Genomic DNA, 24,494 nt, shown 5'->3' on the forward strand with positions numbered 1-24,494 from the left:
CTACTGTCTTTTCTCTGCAGAAAAAATTCTGGCTACAATTTAATTGCATGTGTGTAGTAATTTGTGTGCAGGAAGTGTTGGAGTAAAACTTCCTGCCTGTGTACTTTTTTTTACTGGTTCCAAGATCGCCAGTACAAGATTTCTTTGCAATTTTCATATGCCAGAATTTTCTGAGTCAATGTAAAGAAGCCCTGAATGTGTTTCCAAATGTTCAATTTGCATTTTGTTTCTAGGGATGCCAGTTGGAGACTTAATTGGGGCAAAAGAGTAATGTTTTGCAGCCACAGTATGCAAAATGTTATTTTAACTGTTAGGACTAGTGATGGAATAATATTGATGGAAATGTTATGCGGTTTGGAATTAAAAATATATGGTAGATTTTTTTCACATTTACTGTGTTCAACTATTTAATTTTGGTGCATTCAATTAAACCATGAACAAATCCCAGTTGTTGCAGTTACATTTATGCTTGATTGGCCAGATGGCCTTGAATAAGCTCAGGGTCAAAATTGCAGATAGAATGGAAATGTTTGACAAAGCAGCCAGCTAATCTGTGTTTGCCTATACACTGGAGGCTAATCACACTACAAGCCACAAACTGTATTCTAAATTAGAGGAAGGACATGTAAATCACTAACTCACATGAAAAGAGAGTTTGAGACCCTGCGAGGAAAGGTGTTGGAGAAAGCTGGAAGTGGTGGTGAAAGAGCAATAAAAGTTCTATCCTATGTCTTTGCCAATAGAAAAAGGCTACTTATTGAAAGAGAGCAAGGTAACCAAAGACGTAGTACAACCAAACTGCATTCCCCTATCCACTGTGCTACTAATAAATGCAGTCCCCTTCATGCTCTCTTACCCAAATCCTGGGGAGTTGATTTTAACTCTGGGTAAATTTGTTTTTCAAACTGTTTTGGTATTTAAGCTTTGTGCTTTTGTTCAACCCAAAGTAACCCCTAAAGAATTCAAAGATTTTAAACTTTAGATAAAAATGGGTGTTTTTTAAATTTAAGCACCCTTGCAAACAGTGTTTACTTTTCCTTTATTTTAATCTTGCAGGACTTCAGATTTGCTACTTTATTTTTTTGTTTGCTTTAAAATACGTAATTTGCTTTTATTCATTCTCTTGGCATTCCAGTTCATTGCATTACCTCTGCTTCCTTCCTTCCTCCTTCTGAACACAGCAGTCATTGCTAGTCTAATGCTAGCCAGCCCTATCCAGTAATCATTTTTAAGAAGTTTTTTTACCTCTTAGTAGTAGGGCTAATACTCTTTAGTATCTCTATCTAAGATTTAAAAACTGTGCCAATTATTTATTGATGATATATCCCCTTATCCGTTCCTTGATGCTTGGAGGTGGAGCCAAACAACTATCCTTAGTTTCAGACAAGATTGAGCAGCAAAGAAATTAAAAAGTTCTATTTATATAGTGTCTCTTGTGACCTCAGGCAGCTCCAAAGTGCTTTACAGCCAATCAATGCTATTGAAGTGAAATATAGTCACTATAACTAGTTGCAATGTTGGGAAACCTACATGAAATACAGACTAGGAAAAGGGAACAATAAGGGCCCATGAAAGAAGGCAGGTCTTTATTAAGATATATGTATGCCAATACTAGAACCATTAAAAACAAATATGAGACCTGGAAGCTGTTGTGGTAGCAGGAAAGTTCAGTGTAGAAGGAATATCAAGAAACATGGATAACTTAGAGGATGGAAATGAACATAATCAGGATATGTATTGCTCAGAAAAGATGAAAAGCTGGAAAAAAGAGGTGGCGTTGACAGATATGTTAAGAACACCTGGGAGATAAATGTAATTGTAAAAAGCTATACAATTAATTGCTTTGATTAGATATAAGAGGCCAGAATTGAAGGAACGCAGGTGCAGAGATGCAGGAAGTTATAGACATAGGGAGGGTGAGGTCATGGAGGGATTTGAGCTCAAGGATAATAATTTTAAACGTGAGGCATTATTGAACTGGGAATCAATGTAGGTCAGTGAGTACAGGGTTGATAGATCAACGCGATTTGCAAACAGGCTTGTAAACATAGAAAAAACACGAGTTGTTAAACATTATGAAGGATTATTCCTCTCAAGTATACACAAGAGAAGAAATGATCATAATGCCTTCCCAAACAGTTGACATAGGCAAAATTAATGACTTTGTTCTAAATGAGATTGAAATCTTCAGCGAAAAGGAGCTCTGATGGTATCTATCTGAGTATAAGTGGAGAGCAGGGAGGATTTTTTTGGTGCTCTGACAATGATCATAAAGAAAGCATTGGATACTGGAGTTGTATCAGTAGTTTGGAACTAGGTCAACCTGCTAATAATCAAAATGAGTGGCCAATCATACACAGACAATTACAGAATCGTCGGTCTAACGTCAATTCCATGTAGTGCAATGAAATTATCAGGTGTAAATCTGAAGTATATTGGCACAATAATTTAGCAATCAGCATGAATTCCTTCGGGGAAAATTGCATCTGCCAATCTGTTTGACTTCTTTGAGGGCATGACATCCTAAGAGAGCTGTGGAAGACTGTAAGGTTTTGTATGAGACTTCCAAGGGCATCTAACAAGCCCATAGCTGGAAATTAAGGGTAAAAATCTGGATCTCAATATGGATACCAAATTAGCTGAACAACAGAAGGCATCAAATACTTGCTCAAGCAGTTGCTTTTCCCCAGGGTTCAGAATTGGAACCATTAAAGTTTCTAATTTACATCAGTGACTTGGACTCGAAAACAAAAAGCTAACTGTTGAAGTGTGCAGATGATACAAACTAGGTGGATCAGCAGAATCTGTGCAGGCAGCTCGGAAATTACGGAGTGACTTGAATAAAATACGTAAGTGAGCAGAACACTGGCAGATGAAAGTTAAAACACACAAGTGTTTTGTACTGCATGTAGGAAAGAAAATGGGCAGCAGTGTACTCCATGAATGATAGTGAAATAGATAAGAATGAAGTTGAAAATAAACTAGGGGTCTGGTAAATGTTATGCTCAACATGTGTAAGCAGTGTAGAACAGCAATCCACAAAGTCAACAGGATGTTGAAGCATATTGTCAGAGTAGCAGATTACAAGTCATAGGAAGTTATGATAAAACTATAGAGTTCAATGATCAGGCAATGTGAATTATGAGGAAAGAATAGAGTATCTTGGACTTTTCTTTCTTGAAATGGGACATTGGAGAGATGATGAAGTCAAATGGAAAAGGTAAATCTAGAAAATTGCTTTAAATTAAACTGCAAGAATAGGACAAGAAGGCCACAGGTTCCAACTACTGAAGGGATATGGTAGCCTAATAGTTTGCACCAAATTAGCTGAATAGCAGAAAGCATCAGGTACTTGTCCGAGCAGTTGCTTTGCCCCAGGGTTCAGAATTGGAACCACTAAAGTTTCTAATTTACATCAGTGACTTGGACTGTACTGGGAACCCACAGGTTGTAAATTCAATTTCTACCATTCAATAAATCTGATAATTTATGGACAAACATCAGAAAATTACCTTTAAAGATGCTTTTAGGGTAAATGGGGATGGACAATAAATATTGTTTTGCCAGTGTTACCCACATCTCAATAACAACTTTTTTAAAAGACAAATTTAGGATTGATTTTGGTAAATTATTCTTTGTTCTGTCATGCTCAGTAAAGATGTGTCCTATTCATAACCTTAAACATAGACCGTATTCAGTATAGAATCTTCTGGAACTGAATTTTCTTTTTAAATGAACCACAAAGGACATTAAAATGCTGCATGAGATGGCTGCTGAGGGTCAGGTGACTTTTGCAATTTTGGCGCAAACCCGGAAGTATCTCAAGCCTCTGGAAAGTTCCTAATTGAATGACCATGGGCGGAGTGCTCCCTTGAATGGACATACCAAGACGAAACCATTTGTGGAATTCACACCTCCTATTGTTTGTGGTCTGACCCAAAATTCAATATCTATAGACTCACTGTCTCGAAACTTAGAGAGCTGAAAGAAGACAATTAAATCATAAGTAGGTGCGAACAGCCAATATCCGTCCCCACTGTGCACCAATAGCTTAAACTTTCAAATCATTCTGGGTGGACAATAGAAGTATTGATCGGTCGCCATCTAACCGAAACTCATCATAAATAACGAATCTTATTACTCCAAGCACTAGGGAGAAACTAGTGAGTCTGCAAACAACAGCTGGAGAGACAGCAGCAAAGGCAGAACACCTATGCCTTAAAACTGGAGACTACAACATCTTAAGGTCTCCAAGCCTGTTCCGTTTCAAGTCCACCAGTACAGAAAACTGATCTGGTAATGAGACTACAAGCAACTAACTTTGTGACCTGCTGAAAATCCACCTCTTCGAGAGAATCCTACAATGACTTCGATATACAACTCCGGCTATCAAATCGACCTAACTATGCTTCAGGAGTAAAAATGCCTTCTTCACTGGACCCACAAAGCATGCCATTTCCCCAGGACAAGTGAAAATCGCATGACTTATGAGTTATTCCTTTGCTTGTAATTTGTAGAAGTGCACTATCCTTTTTAGCGGTTCTCTTTCTCGAGTGTGTGTGTGGTGAGTAACATAGCATTAGACTTTCAGGGTGAACATGTGAATAAAGAAAAATAATTGTTTTTATTTTAACTCATGAAAAGCATGCTGCTGGTTATTCAAATTGGCCATACATTCGGGTTAAGAAAAACACACATCTTCCTTGTCTCCGCCGTGGCGGATTTAGTGGCGTGCAGGGTGATGTAACGAGGCGGGAGGTGTTTTTTTCAGATTCTCGACGACTGGATATTTTAGAGGAATTAAGTCGGTGATGAGTTTACAGTGTTCCGGGGTTCCCCAGCGCGTTGGCGGATTGCAGCTATGCATTCATTTAAATAACGTGAATACTCATTACCATACACATAGCTACACTTTAGTCCGACCTACCAGATTAAGTGAATGGCGAGCAGTATTCCCATGGACCCGGTTCACGATTGTTTCAACGTGGTGAGTAGCAGTCATATTTGTGTAGTTGAGCCTCAAGTCTGTGCTCTTCTCTCTTTAACTCATCCACTAAACTAACGGCAGCATTTCAATGGATGTTTACCTCCACACCAGCATTGGAATGAATGTTTTCCTCCAGGCTTGGCACCAGCAAGGACGAATCTTCTCGGGATGATGGCGAAGGCATGGGCAGTGGCTTCATGGAGGAGGAGGGCAGGGTAGTTGGGGAGGGAAGGTGGGACAGTCGGGTGCACGGAGGAGCAGGGGAGCGTAGTCAGGGTGGGAAGGGTGGGGCAATTGGATGCATCGAGGAACAGGGGAGGGTGGAGTGGAGCATTCAGGTTGTTAAATGATTGATATGGATGGTGAAGATGCATGTTGTCGGCTGCAGGGGTGGTGGGTGGATTAGATCAGTACAGTGTGAAGATATTTGGCAATGGCCTAAAGGGAGGGTTGAGTGCTGTCAACCTGTGGGCAAATTGAGGGTACTGACTAGCAGAGGGAATGGTCACTGTCAATGGGAGTAAATGGATTTTTTAGTGGGGGAAGGTCGAGACTATTGGGTGGGTATTCGACAGCTTCATACAGAGGGGAACGGGACTCGGCAACAATGGTCAGTTCGATGTGAGGACGTTCAAGGGTACGAGTTCGCATGTCAATAGTAACGGGTGTCAGAATGGGGGGAGGGATGGCATGAATAAACTGATGATTATACCGTGCATAGTAATGGGGAGAGGCTCAATGGTTATGGAGGGAAGGGTAACGGTAACATCGGGTGAGTCAAGGGTGATGGGTTCAAGCAGGAAGGTTGCGGGAGGAGGTTGGAAGGTGGGGAGACTTGACCTGAATTCCACCTGCACCATTTTCGCCAACTATAATGGAAACCACGTGGACACTCGAGGAGAGAAGAGAAAGTGGGAGGAGGAAAACGATAGTGGGACTGTCTTCTACCTGGCTGCAATTTGAAGGCAGATATAAGGGAGCTGTGCTTTGTCTCAATGTTTCAGCTCACTAGCAACAGCGGGCTGAATCACCACGCTCTGCTTATTTATTGTTCAGAAGAGCTGCAGCGATATGGGTCTCATACACCCAATTTGTTGAGTACCACAGGAAGAAGAGTAAAGGGAGAGACTAAGGAGGGCTCTTTTCCCTCTAGTTATGATGCCTGAGCGCCAGCAACAAGCAGAACAAGAAGGTGATGATGCTCCAGATGATAACATCCAGGAACGACATTATCCAAAATGGGAACTGGCATGCCATTGCATCCGCAGGACAAGGACAAATTACCTGCAACTGTCAGAGCGGCAATGCCAGAGATGCCAAAGGATGTCACGTGAAATGGTCACAGAAATTTGTAGGATGCAGCATGACCTGCACCCGCTTCGCATCGTGGGAATCCCATGCCAGTTGCCCTCAAGGGTGACTGCTGCACTCAATTTTTTTTTTCCCAGCAGCTCCTTCCATGGATCCATGAGCAACATATGAGGCATCTCACAGTCTGCGACCCACAGGTGCATCAAAGAGGTGACCAATGCCCTTTCCGACATGCCAGCGATTTAATCTACTTAGCTGTAGACAAGGACAGCCAGGCAGCAAGGTCTGCGGCCTTCGGCGCCATACGCTCAAATGCCTGGGACATGGCAGACATCATGGCTTACATGGACTCCTCTGTGGCACGCATAAAGCCATGCATGACCTCGGGCATCTCCGACATATGTTCCACATGGCTTTGCTGCACATCCAGCAGACTTCTCATATCTACGAACAAAGGATCATCATGAGCGTGGGAAAGAGTAGGGGCACATAATGCCAAACTTCATCTAGGCGCAATATCATTTAGTGAATGGCACCAAGGCTGCTCACTCATTCCACTGCATTCCTTGTGTACCCTCTGCCTAAAGACACGGAACCATGGAAGAAAACAATGGAACTGCTTCACCAGGACTACTTATTCTCGACAATCTGAACAAGTCATTAATGCACTTGCAGTGCTGTACCCATGTTCCACAAGTGAACCATGGTTCGAGACCTCCTCTGCTGCCTCCATCCAGGCCACATTGGTGAGGCGGGAGGGTCTTCACGCTTCATTTGCAGGGAAGAGGACCTGCTGCCTTTCCCTGACTGCCTGGAGGAGAACCTGCAGGGAGGCATCGCTGAACTGTGGGGCGGGATGCTGCCTGCTGGCTGACATGTGATTCATTTTGGTTGCGGGTAAAATAAATGATGTGAAGTTGGTGGTGACTTTTACAAAATAAGGGAGGCAAAAACATTTTGATTTAAGTAAAAGCTTAAATTTAAGTTAGTCTGAAGATTCTTACATGAAGGAAGGCTGCTGATCCTTAAGGTTGCAAGCAAAGAATGTTTATATCTGTGACATTCATGGTGCTTGGGGCAGTGACGGTGGGTTCCACCAATAAAAAGTCGCCCCCACTACATGATCCCATGTGTCCCCCATGCCTGTTGTCGCATGGCTAATTTACATCCAAAATCAGGTGGGAAACAGGAATTGAAGCGGAAGTTACAACAACTTCCTGTCTGGCTGTTGGGAACACCACAACACTCATAAAATTCCACCCACTGATTACAGACAGTAAAGGGAAGGGAACTGGGGTTTCTGCTCTCTCTCATCTCTGTCCATAACTGTACAAAGAATGCTCAACATATGGAATGGACTTTTAGATAGAGTAATGGAGCGGAAAACCCTTGAATTATTGAAGAACAAATTGCATACTGCAATGGGAGGACTTTTAAGGATGAATAAGATGGGCCAAATGGCCTTCCTCATCCATAATTACGTTGTGACCTGTTCGGTAGATCTGGCATAAGAACCACGCTACATTTTTAGTACATAAGTGTCACAGCAATTTTCAAATAGTTAATTCTTGCACTATTTTAATGGTTTTTGTCTATTTGATCAGCGGACTAAAAATTAGCATGAGGGGTATCACATTTAAATCTCAGCTGCATATTACAGCTAAACCCTAAAGTTGCTTAGCACTAAATCAATCAATTTTATTATTGTTTACAGCCAAGATTCTTAGGAAAGTAGCTAGTTTCCTTCATGGGCTAGCAATGATTTTGTTGCTCATCAAGACAGTTTGCCTCACAGCTTTTTAAATTAACCACACAGCTGACCTGCTGCTGACGGCAAGTGTCAAGCAGGTTGGTCATGGTTGGGAATAAGCATCTGCTTATTATGAGAGAACAGTAAAGAAACTGCAATTGAAAAAGATTGTCCTTTAAGCCTACATGGTTAATGTTATGAGGTCATTTTATCTGGGAGCCATATGTTTGTAAAACTAGTATTTTTCAACTGAACTCCGACGCACAGTTCTCCTCCTGTATTGATACCTCTTTAAATAGTAGGCTTAGATGTGATGTGTTACAAAGAGTATTAACATTTTATTTATATATATATATATAAAATAAAAAGTAAACTTGCAGCTACCACTGTTTAGTACTTACCAAATCACACTGGGGTCAGGGGGGGGGATGGGAGAGGGAACAAAGGAATCACCTGACTTATCAGCTGATAACCAATCCCATGACTCCAATGCCATATGCCAACAACCAACATGCACCTCAAATCGCACCTTTCCCTGCAAAAAAGGAAATCTAATGGAAACACAGAATAATGCAGCATAGAAAGAGGCCATTCGGCCCATTGTGTCTTTGAAAGAGCTATCCAATTAGCCCTGCTCCCCTGTTCTTTCACCAAAGCCCTGTAATTTTATTTCCCTTCAAATATTTATCTAATTAATTTTTGAAAGTTACTATTGAATCTTCTTTCACCACTCTTTCATGCAGTGCATTCCAGATCACAACTCAGTGCACAGAAAGAAGTTTCCTCCAATTATATAATGATAGTAGTTGAGTGTTCTTGCAATCTTTCACATGCCAAGGCTCCACAGTTTAAAATATTTATTATGCATTTTAGTTGGTGGGATGTCAGAATTTCAAGCATGAAAATGCAAACACTCTTTCATAATTTGACATTAAACATTCAGAATATTTGCAATCATTGACATAGAATGCATGCCAGTTAGTTTGTAGTGTGAGTGTTACTATTATTAGTAAAGGTACATTTGTTGTGGAATTTTGAGGATGTCAAGATGAAGGCTGTTCATGCTGGAAATAAAACTCTCTTCTACCTTTGGTACGTCTTAGCCCTTCTTGCTCAGGAAAGCACAGATTGATATAGGTTAAAGTCCATTTAATGTGCTCCAATCCAAACCTCAAATGAGCACCTACTGCATTAGTGCAAATCTTTCCATTTGTCACATTAGCTATTGTTAGTATGGCGGCAATGAGAGGCTCTAACGCTTTCCATAAATTTGACGTCCTCTAAAACTCTGCTGTCTGTGTCCTAACGCGCACCAAGCCCCATTTACCCATCACCCCTGTGTTCACTGACCTGCATTGGCTCTTGGTTAAGCAATGCCTCGATTTTTAAAATCCTCATCATTGCTTTGAAATTCATCCATGGCCTCGTCCCTCGCTATCTCAGTAACCTCCTCCAGCCCCACAACCCTCTGAGATTTCTCCAATTCTGGCCACTTGAGCATCCCCGATTTTAATCACTCCACCATTGGCAGCCGTGTTTTTAACAGCCTATGCCCTAAGCTTTGGAATTCCCTCTCCAAACCTCTCACCCTCTCTACCTCTGTTTCCTCATTTAAGACCCTCCTTAAGACCTACCTGTTTGATGAAACATCTGCCCTAATATTTCATGTGGCTTAGTATGCTCCTGTGAAGTGCCTTGGGACATTTTACTGCATTAAAGGTGCACTATAAATACTAGTTGCTGTTGTTATTGAAATTACTCTTCCATGTACAACAGTATCAGATATTACACTCACATGGTCTTAGTTCTTAAAATACAGATACTTTAAGTGCCATTATTGAAACGTGAACTGTCTACAATTTCAGCACATTATGTGGAAATGTGTGCGTATTCATTAAAGCATCAGGTTACTAATATTTATAGTATTTACATTAATGTCATAATTTAATGAAAGCTGCAGCTTAGCCCTAGTCATAATACTGCTTCATTTTCTTCGCTTAGCTCTCAAACGCTACTTTAGAACACATACCGATTGTAGGCCCATTTTATTTTGTATGTAGGACAAAGCTCTACTTGTCCTGAACTTCCACTTGAATAGGGACAGTATCTCAGAAAGAACCTACTTAATTCTGTACTAGTCATTTGCAGCTTCTACGGAATTGATGGCAACCTCTCCCTGCTTCCAGTGACTGTACCCAAATCTTATCAATGTCAAACTCACCTGCAATATCTTCCACCACAGTTTGAACCCTCCATATTTTGTGTTTGAGAGGCTTGGAGGTTTCAGTTTGTCTGAAGACTTGAATAACTGTTAAACTTTCAAATCCTGTCATACAGACCCCCCCACCTGCCAAGAATGAGGCATATTAATTTTGTCATCTGAACATTGATTTTAAACTGTTGCTGGAGTGAGGAAATGACTTGTTAAACAGATAGGCCTTGGCTGGAAAAAAACATTTGCATACTAACAGACAGTGCTTGGAGAGACAAAGGGGCTATTCCCTGCTCCAATTTAACCCACAGTGGACTTTGAGCACAAGTTATTGTGTGCAAGAAGAGACATTCCAGGGTCGGCTGAGACAAGAGAATCCACAAACAGACTTGGTCAGACCAGCTAGTCACATGACAAACATGCTTGGCAACCTGGGTTTTTCTGAATTGTACAAAGAGTTTGAACTGGAAAAAAGACTGTTTGATCCTGGAGTGAGAAGACCTCTCCTGTCTGTTCCCATCTCTTTCTCACAAGCCTCAGGACCCACTGAGGACACATGAACTGCAAGAGAGAAAAGTGGCCTACATTGAACAAAGTTTAAGAAGAATACTGGGCCCCAACGAAAAGCAAGACCTACCAACAATCAAGGACTTTACAGCGAGCTCGAAGAACAGTAACCAAAACCATCTTCAGATATTGCCTCAAACTTTTCCACTTTCTTTCTTCTGTTTTCTGTCTCTATCTGCATGTGTGTATTGCATATGCATGCTAGCGTGGGCATGTCGCATATCTGTTGGCGTTAACCGAATTAGAGTTTAAGTTTAATAAATTTCAATTTTTTTTTCTTTAAACCTAAGAAAACCTGTTTACCTGGTTTCTTTGCCTCATAATTGGAGGTTCGTGAACAAGAATTCGCTAAGGGGAAGCTAAAAAAAAGTGTGTTTAAAATTAAACCCTGTTACAGTAAGACCAGGTAAAGGCTGAGAGGGAACCCTAGACCCCTTTTTCACCTGGTCGTAACACTTGATTCAAAGTGTTTTCCTGATAATCTAAGGGAAGGCATTTATGAGGAAATGTGGAAAAATAATGCGAGAAAGGGAAAATTTAGTCTTTCTGATATAAGTATACAGAGCAGATACAGAAGCATACAGAGCAGATATCCAGAAGTTGAAATATAGGTATTGAAGGAATTCAAACAAGAAAACCACTCATATTAAAAGGAAAATTCCTAGAGTCGACTGATCACCAAGGAATTTTAGGGTTAGAGTAACAATTGAAAGAATTAACCTAGCACTTTACAGCAGTAAATAACAGGAAATAAGTTTTATTAGTAGAAAATAGAATACAAACTAAAATTGAAAGAAACGGAAAAATTTTTCTATTAAATTAGCCAACAGACGAATGTCATGCAAATGTGCCAAGAGTTCATCCATTACTATCACCAACAGTAATTTCTAGCCTCAAAATGTTTCTGTTACATGATGTACTTTCGAGACCCCAGCTGTTAATCTGTTAACTGCGTATCAATTATTTGATTATATGCAGGTGGAGGGTGTTAATTGGGGTCTTACTTGAGCATTTATAAGCAGACAGTTACTGAGTTGGGTTGGGGGGGTGGGCGGTTGAGTGAGGAGCTACTTGTTTGTAATTCTTTTACTCTGCACAATAAATGTGTAATTGAGTAAATATAGGCTCCAGCATTATCCTTCCATAACGGGAGTTTGACACCAGCTGTTGTGCTGTTTGAAGTGTTGGTCATCTGATCTGAAGAAGGTTTGATGGGCCACTAAGGTGAAAAACAGAGATTATTCAGGTATATAAGGAAGGTTAAGGAAAGTATAACTTGTTTTTTTGGATAAAAGGTTATTTCAATACAACCAGTTTGAAGTTCTCAAGATTCTGAAGAGAATTGACAAAGTTGGTCAGGGCAACTTATAAATTTTGGTGTGCCTAATCGGTAAATGAGATGCTGTTTCTCGAACTTGCGTTGATGTTCACTGGAACACTGCAGCAAGCCCAGGATAGAGATGTGAGCATGAGAGCAGGGGGGGGGAGTGTTGAAATGGCAAGCAACCGGAAGCTCAGGGTCCTGCTTGCGGGCTGAGAGGAGGTGTTCCGCAAAGCGGTCACCCAGTCTGCGTTTGGTCTCCCCATTGTAGAGGAGACCACATTGTGAGCAGCGAATACAGTATACTACATTAAAAGAAGTACATGTAAATCGCTGCTTCACCTGAAAGGAGTGTTTGGGGCCTGGGATAGTGAGGAGAGAGGAGGTAAATGGGCAGGTATTACATCTCCTGTGATTGCAGGGGAAGGTGCCATGGGAAGGAGACGAGGTGGTTGGGGTAATGGAGGAGTGAACCAGGGTGTCGCGGAGGGAACGATTCCTTCGGAATGCTGACAGGGGAAGGGAGGGGAAGATGCATTTGGTAGTGGCATCACGCTGGAGGTGGCGGAAATGGCGGAGGATGATCCTTTGGATATGGAGGCTGGTGGGATGAAAAGTGAGGACAAGGGGAACCCTGTCACGGTTCTGGGAGGCAGGTGAAGGGTAGAGGTGCGGGAAATGGGCCACACATGGTTGAGGGCCCTATCAACAACAGTGGGGGGGGAAATCCCCGGTTGAGGAAAAAGGAAGACGTATCAGAAGCGCTGTCGTGGAAGGTAGCATCATCAGAGCAGATGCGTCAGAGACGGAGAAACTGGGAGAATGGAATGGAGTCCTTACAGGAGGCAGGGTGTGAAGAAGTGTAGTTGAGGTAGCTGTGGGAGTCGGTTGGCTTATAATGGATATTAGTAGGTAGCCTATCCCCAGAGATGGAGACAGAGAAGTCGAGGAAGGGAAGGGAAGCATCAGAGATGGACCATGTCAAGGTGAGAGAAGGGTGGAAATTGGAAGCAAAGTTGATAAAGTTTTCCAGTTCAGGGCGGGAGCAGGAAACGGCACCGATACAGTCATCAGTGTACCCGTAAAAGTGTTGGGGGAGGGGGCCTGAGTAGGACTGGAACAAAGAATGCTCGACATATCCCACAAAAAGACAGGCATAACTAGTACCCATAGGAACACCTTTTACTTGAAGGAAATAAGTAGAGTTGAAGGAGAAATTGTTCAATGTGAGAACAAGTTCAGACAGACGGAGGAGGGTGGTGGTGGATGGGGACTGGTTGGGCCTCTGTTCAAGGAAGAAGCGGAGAGCCCTCAAACCGTCCTGGTGGAGAATGGAGGTGCCGAGAGATTGAACGTCTATAGTGAAGAGGAGGCGGTTGGGGTCAGGAAACTGGAAATTGTCAAAATGACGTAGGGCATCAGAAGAGTCACGGATGTAGGTGGGAAGAGATTGCACCAGCGGAGAAAAGATAGAGTCAAGATAGGAAGAAATAAGTTCAGTGGGGCAGGAGCAGGCTGACACAATGGGTCTGCCGGGACAGTCCCGTTTGTGGATTTTGGGAAGGAGGTAGAAGCGAGTTCCGAAGAAGGGTCACTGACCCGAAACGTTAACTCTGCTTCTCTCTCCACAGATGCTGCCTGACCTGCTGAGTAATTCCAGCATTTTTTGTTTTTATTTCAGATTTCCAGCATCTGCAGTATTTTGCTTTTATTAGAAATTTTGGTGAAAGGTTTAAGTGCCAAAAGGGAAAAGTTTAAAAACTAGGCGATAATGTTGGTGAGAACTTTTCACCCAATACGATACCAAGAAAGCCCATTAAAGACAGCAGTAACAATTATTTCAATTGTCAATTAGCTACCTTACTGCAAGGACAAAGGAATTATAGATACTGTGAGAAAATGGGAGTGATCTATCAAAAAGGGATGAGGCCTGTTGGGTCGAATGTATTCTTTTTTGTTCTTCAAAGTTCTTTTGTTCCCGTGTTACTGTGATATATGCAAACGATTAATTAGCATGTAAAATTTGTTAAGTCAAGCTTTGGTTGTTCTTGGTGAGAGAAAAGACAAATTCTTAAATTTCAATCACTTCCTAAGAAAAATTGAATATTAATAAAGCAGAAGAAAGACTTGCATTTATACAGCACCTTTCACAACTTCGGGATGTGCCAAAATACTTTATAGCCAATGAAGTACTTTTGAAGTGTAGTCACTGTTGTAATAAAGGAAAAGCGACAGTCAGTGTGTGCACAACAAGCTCCCAAAAACAGCAGTATGATAATGATCAGATAATCTGTTAGTCTGATGTTGATTGAGGGATAAGGATTGCCCCCAGGACATCAGGGAGAACTCCCTTGCTTTTCTTCAAAATAGTGCCATGAGATCTTATACATCTACCTAAGAGAGCAGATGAGGCCTCAGTTTAACATCTCATTTGAAAGATAGCATCTCCAACAGTGTTGCACTCCCTTTGTACTGCACTGGATTGTGAGCCTAGATTTTTGTACTCAAGTCTCTGGAGTGGAACTTGAACCCATAATCTCCAGATTACAATCTGTGGTTGATGTATTTTATACTGGAAATCAGACACAAAGGCCTATAAATTAGATCACACCTGAACTGGGGTGCAATCCTGTTGCAGAGCTGGATGCATGTGCCTAATGATGGCAGTGGCAGGACAAGGGCGGCGCAGTGGTTAGCACCGCAGCCTCACAGCTCCAGCGACCCGGGTTCAATTCTGGGTACTGCCTGTGTGGAGTTTGCAAGTTCTCCCTGTGTCTGCGTGGGTTTCCTCCGGGTGCTCCGGTTTCCTCCCACAAGCCAAAGACTTGCAGGTTGATAGGTAAATTGGCCATTAGCAATTGCCCCTAGTATAGGTAGGTGGTAGGGAAAATATAGGGACAGGTGGGGATGTGGTAGGAATATGGAATTAGTGTAGGATTAGTATAAATGGGTGGTTGATGGTCGGCGCAGACTCGGTGGGCCGAAGGGCCTGTTTCAGTGCTGTATCACTAAACTAAAGGGCAAATGGGTCTACTCGCAAGCTATGGGCACGCAAGAAGCATATAAATCTATATTTAAATAATAAACATCTGTAAATAATCTCCAACAACATAAACCTATATTATGCTGGATTTAGGACTGTGGTATCTCTGCTCCTACTTCAGTAAATGCAACCAGTCAGTTCAGAGTTAAAAAAACAACTGTATCCTGTGTTTTACAGAGTACAAATGTGCTCCATCTGTAGTCGTTTAAAAAAAAATGAAATGGAAATATGGTCCTTGTATGCTGTTTTTCACTGTTTTGTATAAGTATTTTCATTGACATGTATCTAATTGATGCTCTTTGTTCTAATTTCTGTTATGGTACCTACAACCTTCTCAGTGTCTGTGCAACATACAATTTTTAATGTTGTTCGACACAAACAAAAATCCATACAAGAAATAAAATGTTATTTTCTTATGGTATTTAGTCTCTTGCTCTAATAGATCTGATGAGTTTGGCCAATTATATGTTAAGAGGTCCTTATGGCTCCCACTGCTTTAAGTTTGTTAATTCCTGACCCTCACGCCTCCCTCATGCAAAGCAGTAGCAATCTGTAAGTATAAAGACGGAGGGAGCAGTGCTTTCTCAGTATCAGAAAGAAATAAACCCTGATGCAAAGTTCTTGAGCCATATAGAGGAAGAAGGTTCCAGGTATAATCCCTGGTCTGTGCTGTGGAATTTTCCCTGTATATTATAGGGAATTCAGAATAAGGAATTTTCCTCCACACAAGATCAGATGGCAGGTTGTTCAACCTTGCCCATCTAAGAGCGACAACCAAAGTATGGAAAGTCCTCATCAGGGAATTCCTCTTTGCTGACGATGCTGCATTAACATCTCACACTGAAGAGTGTCTGCAGAGACTCATCGACAGGATTGCGGCTGCCTGCAACGAATTTGGCCTAACCATCAGCCTCAAGAAAACAAACATCATGGGACAGGACATCAGAAATGCTCCATCCATCAATATCAGCGACCATGCTCTGGAAGTGGTTCAAGAGTTCACCTACCTAGGCTCAACTATCACCTGTAACCTGTCTCTCGATGCAGAAATCAACAAGCACATGGGAAAGGCTTCCACTGCTATGTCCAGACTGGTCAAGAGAGTGTGGGAAAATGGCGCACTGACATGGAACACAAAAGTCCGAGTGTATCAAGCCTGTGTCCTTAGTACCTTGCTCTACGGCAGTGAGGCCTGGACAACGTATGTCAGCCAAGAGCGACGTCTCAATTCATTCCATCTTCGCTGCCTCCGGAGAATACTTGCCATCAGGTGGCAGGACCATGTCTCCAACACAGAAGTCCTCGAGGCGGCCAACATCCCCAGCATATACACCCTACTGAGCCAGCAGCGCTTGAGATGACTTATCCATGTCAGCCGCCTGGAAGATGGCAGGATCCCCAAGAACACATTGTACAGCGAGCATGCCACTGGTATCAGACCCACCGGCTGTCCATGTCTCCTCTTTAAAGACGTCTGCAAACGCGACATGAAGTCCTGTGAAATTGATCACAAGTCGTGGGAGTCAGTTGCCAGTGATCGCCAGAGCTGGCGGGCAGCCATAAAGGCGGGGCTAAAGTGTGGTGAGTCGAATAGACTTAGCAGTTGACAGGAAAAAAGACAGAAGTGCAAGGGGAGAGCCAACTGTGTAATAGCCCCGACAACCAATTTTATCTGCAGCACCTGTGGAAGAGTCTGTCGCTCTAGAATTGGCCTTTATAGCCACTCCAGGCGCTGCTTCACAAACCACTGACCACCTCCAGGCACTTGCCCATTTGACAAGGAGGCCAAAGAAGAAGAAGATGATTATAGGGAAACAGAATCTGCCTGAACAAAATAACAATTATGTAAAAGTAATCTTGCACACATGATATTTTCAAGTTGCAATTCTGGACTTTATTTCTGGCTACCTTACCTGGCCCAGCAAGTAAGGGAAAAGCTGCAACACTGGACTGAACAGGTTGACTAAGCCAGTTAGCCAAAAAAGATATAAAAACAGTAAGTGCTGGAAAAATTCAGGTCCCACTGACCTGAAACGTTAACTCTGCTTCTCTCTCCACAGATGCTGCCAGATCTGCTGAGTTTTTCCAGCACTTACTGTTTTTATTTCAGATTTCCAGCATCCACAGTATTTTGCTTTTGTTTTAGCCAAAAAAGATGTTGGCCTCTATCCAATAGCAATGTCAGAGGTCCTACCTTTACTGGAGGTGTTGCCTCTCAACTAGGTTCGGAACCTTTGGAGGGAACAGCATTGCAGTGTTTATCATACAGCACTGTAAAGTAAGTGCAAGATTGAGTGAAAATGTCAGCTCCAATTACTAGTCCAATGTTGACAACCCATCATGTCCCTATTTTTTTTACCCAAGATATTCACCTAACTAATTTTTTTTAGAGGTTCCTCAATCAATTTGTTTCAGATTTTTTTTTCTTTAAAAGTCAATTTGATCTGGTTTATGCTTTCATATTTTACCTTGACTACATTGGAGTTTTGAACAAAGATTGAGTAGTTTCTATGTGGAAGTTACATAATTATTAAACATTGCTGTAATATATAACCCTATTCTAATTAATGGAATTCTTGGTATTCACTGTTCTGCAGTATGTCTTCCATATTACAGCACCTTCTAGTTCTACTCATTGTTTATTTACCCTTCCTCTCTGTTCTGATAATTTTTTACATTGAATAGCATGGGTAGATAATCCCTTATCCAGATATGATGCATCTTCTCAATACATTTTAAATAGTTGATTGCAATTCCTTTGGACCATACGGTCCATGTTGATGATACTTGAAAATTTGACTGTGGGTGTTGATGTTTTTTGCAGCTGGTTTGAAGGCCTATTTATACTACAGGTGCCAGTTCTCATTTGTTGCAAATTTACACGCCACACATTTGAAGTGCTTCGGTATAAAACAGTGATGGTTATTTCATTGCTTGAGTTTGATATACCTCCTACAATTTGACCTTTCAATTGGCTGAGGTAGCAAAGAAGAGGGTGCATAATGAATTAATTTCGTAGAATCATGGACTGGTTACAGCACAGAGGTCGTCATTCGGCCCGTCGTGACCATGCCAGCTCCCTGCAAAAGCAACTCAGCTAGTCCAACTCCCTCACCTTTTCCCTGTAGCCTTGCGAATATTTTCTCTTCAAATAATTATCCAAGTCCTTTTTGAAAGCCATGAATGAATCTACCTCCACCACACTCTCAGGCAGTGCATTCCAGATCCTAACTCGCTGCATAAAAAAAATGTTGTTCTCATAGTCATACAACACTGAAACAGGCCCTTAGGCCCACCGAGTCTGTGCCAACCATCAACCACCCATTTATACTAATGCTACGTTAATCCCATATTCCCGACCACATCCCCACCTTTCCTCAATTCTCCTACCTACACTAGGGGCAATTTACAATGGCCAATTTACCTATCAACCTGCAAGTCTTTGGCTGTGGGAGGAAACCGGAGCACCTGGCGGAAACCCACGCGGTCACGGAGAACTTGCAAACTCTGAACAGGCAGTACCCAGAACTGAACCCAGGTCACTGGAGCTGTGAGGCTGCGGTGCTAACCACTGCGTCACTGTGCCACCATTCTTTGCCATTCACCTTGGTTCCTCTGGTTCTTGACCCTTCCTCCAATGGGAACAGCTTCTTCCTATCTACTCTGCTCAGACCACTCATGATTTCGAACAGTTCCATTCAGCCCATCGAGCCTGCTCCACCATTCAATACAATCATGGCTGATGATCCACTTCAATGCCTTTTTCCCACATTATCCCCATATCTCTTTATGTCATTTCTATTTAGAAATCTGTTAATCTCTACTTTAAATATACTCAATTACTGAGCTTCCACAGCCTTGAGGGGTAGAGAATTCCAAAGATTCACAACCCTCTGAGTAAAGAAATTTCTCCTCATCTCTTGGCTTCCCTCTTATTTTGACATTGTGACCCCTGGTTCTAGACTCTCCAACCAGGAGAAACATCTTACCTACATCTACCATGTCTATCCTTTTAAGTATATTGTAGGTTTCAAGAAGATCACCTCTCATTCTTCAAAACTCTAGAGAATACAGGCCCCGTTTCCCAAATCTCTCTTCATAGAATAGTCCCTCTATCCTGGGAAGAAGTCTGGTGAACCTTCGTTGCACTCCCTCTATGGCAATAATATCCTTCCTAAGGTAAGGGGACCAAAATGGCACACAGTACTCCAGGTGCAGTCTAACTAAGGTTCTATATAATTAAAGCAAGCCTTCACTACTCCTGTACTCAAATCCTCTTGTGATAAAGGCTGACATACCATTAGCCTTCCTAATTGCTTGCTGCACCTGCATGTTAGCTTTTAGTGAATTATTGATGAGGACACCCAGGTCCCTTTGTACATCTACACTTTCTAATCTCTTACCATTTAAGAATGGTACCATTTGGGGCGACGCAGTGGTTAGCACCGCAGCCTCACGGCTCCAGCGACCCGGGTTCGATTCTGGGTACTGCCTGTGTGGAGTTTGCAAGTTCTCCCTGTGACCGCATGGGTTTCCACCGGGTGCTCCGGTTTCCTCCCACAGCCAAAGACTTGCAGGTTGATAGGTAAATTGGCCATTGTAAATTGCCCCTAGTGCATGTAGGTGGTAGGGGAATTGAGGAGATGTGGTAGGGAATATGGGATTAACGTAGGATTAGTATAAATGGGTGGTTATTAGTCAGCACAGACTCGGTGGGCCGAAGGGCCTGCTTCAGTGCTGTATCTCTAAATAAAATAAAATACTCTGCACATCTATTCCTCCTACCAAAATGGATAACCTCACATTTTTTCACCATTATATTCCATCTGCCACGTTCTTGCCCACTCACTAAGTCTGTCCAAATCCCCTTGAAGCTGCTTTGCATCTTCCTTGCAACATACATTCCCACCTAGTTTTGTGTCATCCGCCAACTTGGAAATATTACATTTGGTCCCCACATCCAAATCATTGATATATATTGTGAAGAGCTGGAGTCCAAGTATTGATCCTTGTGGCACCCCACTAGTCACAGCCTGCCAACGGGAGAATGACCCGTTTATTCCTATTCTCTGTTTTCTGCCTGTTAACTAATCCTTAATCAATGCCAGTATATTACCTCCTATTCCATGTGCTTTAATTTTGCTCACCAACCTCCTGTGAGGGATTTTATCAAAAGCCTTCTGAAAATCCAAGTATACTACATCCACCAACTCCCCATTATCAATTCTGTTAGTAACATCCTCAAAAAGCTCCAACAGGTTTGTCAAACATCATTTCCCATTCATAAATCCATGTTGACTATGCCCAATCAGATCATTATTATCTCCAAGTGTCCATATAGCACATCCTTCAGAATAGATCCTAACATATTCCCTATTACTGATGTAAGGCTAACAGGTCTGTAATTCCCTGTTTTCTCTCTCCCTCCCTTCTTAAATAGTGGGGTGACATTTGCCAGCTTCCAATCTATAGAATTTTGGAAGATGATCACCAATTCATCCACTATCTCTATAGCTACCTCTTTCAACACTCTGGGATGTAGAATATCAGGTCCTGGGGACTTATCAACCTTCAGCCCCATTAATTTTTCCAATCCAACCTTCTTACTAATACTCATTTCCTTCAGTTCCTCATTCTCCCTCGTCCCTTGGATCTCCAATTCTGGAAGATTTCTTGTATCTTCCTCAGTGAAAACAGACACAAATTAATCATTTAGCTTCTCTACCATATCTCTATTCTCCATTGCAAATTCTCCTGACTCTGCCTGTAATGGACCCACATTTGTCTTTGCCAAACGCTTCTTTTGTACGTACCTTTAGAAGCTTTTACAGTCCATTTTTTTGTTTTTTGCTAGTTTACATTCATATTCTATTCTCCCTTTCTTTGTCAGTTTCTTGGTCCTCCTTTGCTCTATTCTAAAATCCTCCCAATCCTCAGGTTTACTATTATTTCTGGCAACTTTATAGACCTTTTCTTTTAATCTTCTACAATTCTTAACTTCCTTTGTTATCCATGGTTATCTGCCTTTACTTTTGGGGTTTTTGTGCCTTGAAGGAATGTATAGTTTCTGTAAACTACGTAATAATTCTTTGAAGACTATTCATTGTCTATGTACTGTCATACCTTTTAATGTATTTTCCCAGTCCGCCTCAGCCAATTTGCTGCTCATGCCTTCATAATTTCCTTCGTTCAAATTTGACATCCTGGCTTCAGATTGAACTATTCTTGTAAATTTTTTCTGCACCCTCTCTAATGCCTTCACAATCTTCATAAAGTGTGGTGCTCAGAATATGCAAGTTGAGGCCGAACCAGTGTTCACCATAACCTCCTTACTTTTGTACTCTACACCTCTATTTATAAAGCCCAAGATCCCATATGCCTTATTAACTGCTTCTCGACCTGCCCTCTTCAGCGATTTGTGCGCATATACCCCCCAGGTCCTTCTGCTTCTGCACCCCTTTTAAAGTCGTATCCTCGTTCTTCCTCCCAAAATGTGTCATATCATACTTCTCTGCATTAAATTTCCTCTGCCACATGTCCACCCAATCCACCAGCCTGTCTATGTCCTTTTGAATGCTATCACCATTCTCCTCACAGTTCACAATTCTTCCACTATTTGTTTCATCCGCGAATTTTGAAATTCTGCCCCGCACATCAAAGTCGAGGTCGTTAATGTAGACCTAGTAAAGCAATGGGCCTAATACTGATCCCTGGATAGCTCCATGATATACATTCCTCCAGTCCGCAAAACAACTGTTCAGCACTACTGTGTTTCCTGTCATTCGGCCAACTTCTTATCCTCATCGGCTCTCTCTGTTACCTCATCAAAAAGCTCAATCAAGTTAGTTAAACATGATTTTCTCTTACAAATCAGTGTGGGCTTTTCTTAATTCATTCACATTTGTCCAAGTGTCTGTTAATTTTGTCCTGGATTATTGTTTCTAAAAACTTTCCCACCACCGAGGTTAAACTGACTGGCCTATAGTTGCAGGACTTATCCTTGCACACTTTTTTGAACAACGGTATAGCCTTTGCAATTCTCCAGTCCTTGGGCACGAGCCCTTTAACTGAGGACGATTAAAAGATCATGGCCAGTACCTCTGCAATTTCTACCTTTACTTCCCTCAGCATCCTCAGATGCATCTGATCTGGTCCTGGTGACTTATCAGCTTTTAGTACAACCAGCCTTTCTAATAGATCCTCTTTATCAATTTGTAGTCTATCCAGAGTCTCAACTATCTTCTCTTTTATTTTGACTTGTGCAGCAACTTCTTCCTCGGTAAAGACAGATGCAAAGTACTCATTTAGTACCTCAGCCATGCCCTGTGCCTCCAGGCGTAAATCTCCTTTTTGGTCCCTAATCAGTCCCACGCCTCCTTTTACTATTTATATGTCTTTGAAGAATTTTGGATTCTCTTTTATGTTCGCTGCCAGTCTGTTCCTTTACTCTCTCTTTGCTCCTCTTATTTCTTAATTCACTTTCCCTCTGAACTTTCTATATTCAGCCTAGTTCTCACTTGATTATCAACTTGCTAGCTGCCATATGCACCCTTTTTCTGCTTCATCTGACTCTCTATCTCTTTCTTCTTCCAGGGAGCTCTGGCTTTGTTTGTCCTCCCTTTCCCCCTCGTGGGAATATACCTCAACTGTGCCCAAACCATCTCCTCTTTAAAGGCATGCAATTGTTCCGCTACAGTTTTCCCTGCCAATTTTTGATTCCAATTTACCTGGGATGGATCTATTCCCGTTGACACTGAAATTACTTCTTCCACAATATAATAATTTAGGTTGCTCCTTACCCTTTTCCATAGCTAACCTAAACTTTATGATACTGTGATCACCGTTCCTTAATTGTTCCCCACCTAACACTTGATCCACTTAAGTCACCTCATTTCCCAGCACCAGATCCAGCAATGCCTCCTTCCTGAAGAGGTGGTCAAGGCAGGAATCCTCACAACATTTAAGAAGTGTTCAGATGAGCACTTGAAACGCCATAGCATGCAAGGTTGGAAAACGGGATTAGAATAGTTAGGTGCTTGATGGCCGGCACAGACACGATGGACCAAAGGGCCTGTTTCTGTGCTGTATAACTCTATGACTCATTGTGTCAAAAACGTACTGATCAAGAAAATTCTCCTCAACACATCTCAGAAACTCTCTCTGCCCTTTACACCATTACTATCCCAGTCTATATTAGGATAATTAAAGTCCCCCATTATAACTACTCCATAGTTTTTGCACCTCTCTGTAATTTCCCTGTGAATTTTTTCCTCTATATCTTGCCCACTCATAGTACACCCAGAAGTGTAAGGATACCTCTATTGTTTCTTAACGAACCAAATAGATTCAGTTGTTGACCCCTCCTGTATTTCCTCTCTCCATAGCACTGAAATGTTCCCCTTAATAAATACTGCCATCCTCCTCCATTCTTTCCTTCCCTATCTTTCCTGAAGACCTTGTATTCAGGAATATTTAGTAGCCGGTCCTGCCATTTTTTGATCCAGGTCTCCGTTATCGCCACGACATCATATTCCCACTTGGATTTAAGCATCTGATGCCTGAAGTAAAAATTTGAAGGTAGGGTGAGATGCCATTCAGTTTGGGTGAATGTTAGTAGTTTTCGAGCAGCAATCTTAGTTTGGGTAGAAAATGTCCCAGTTTGTCTTATGCAGAGTGATCCTGGAATATATCTGTTAGTCTTTTATTGAGAAAATCAAGAGCCTGTTAAACAGGGTGGTTAAATGGCAGAGTTGTGGTGTAATTGATCCATCCATAATTAGGAATTCACAACCGCAGGATGGTACAGCGACATCCCAGATCACTCCGACATCAAGTCCCTCTGTGAGATACTGCATTGTTACCATCAGCACTGTAAGCACAGTTACTAATGGACATTCATATATCTCAAAATGGTGGTGATATGACAGTGCTGTTGTGTTTATTTCGAATTACTCATTTGGAGAGCTGTTGCACACATGATGGGCCAAATGGCCTCCTTCTGCGTTGTAACAATTCTGTGAATGTATCTGTAACTCAAATATCTGTTATTTTTTTTTTAACAAAAAGGAAGCACTGAAGGAAAATGTTAAGAAGAGGGAGACAGAAGAAAAGATAAAGAGAGCAAAGCTGGCTAAAGAGAAAGCAGAGAGAGAGAAGTTGGAACGACAGCAGAAGAAGAAACGGTTGATTGATATGAACAAAGGTAAGCCTTTAGCATTAAACTAAAAATTATAATTAGCGCAAGTGATTTGTTGAGGCAGAAAATACCAGGAATTGCAGATGTCTCTTAGGCCAGATCTCCGT

The 24,494-nt window shown here is 41.9% G+C and overlaps 1 protein-coding gene across 4 annotated transcripts in view; it reads left to right on the top strand.

Moving 5' to 3' along the window:
- The window catches only part of diaph2 (diaphanous-related formin 2), a 967,621-nt gene that overhangs the window by 798,744 nt on the left and 144,383 nt on the right, over positions 1–24,494 (top strand). For all 4 annotated transcript variants that reach the window (XM_068047702.1, XM_068047700.1, XM_068047699.1 and 1 more), the window contains one exon: positions 24,258–24,393. In XM_068047702.1, the coding sequence (XP_067903803.1) occupies positions 24,258–24,393 (136 nt within the window). The remainder of the gene's footprint in view (positions 1–24,257; positions 24,394–24,494) is intronic.

Source organism: Heterodontus francisci, chromosome 15 (assembly GCF_036365525.1).
Source record: "Heterodontus francisci isolate sHetFra1 chromosome 15, sHetFra1.hap1, whole genome shotgun sequence".
In the NCBI taxonomy this organism is placed as follows: Eukaryota; Metazoa; Chordata; class Chondrichthyes; order Heterodontiformes; family Heterodontidae; genus Heterodontus; species Heterodontus francisci.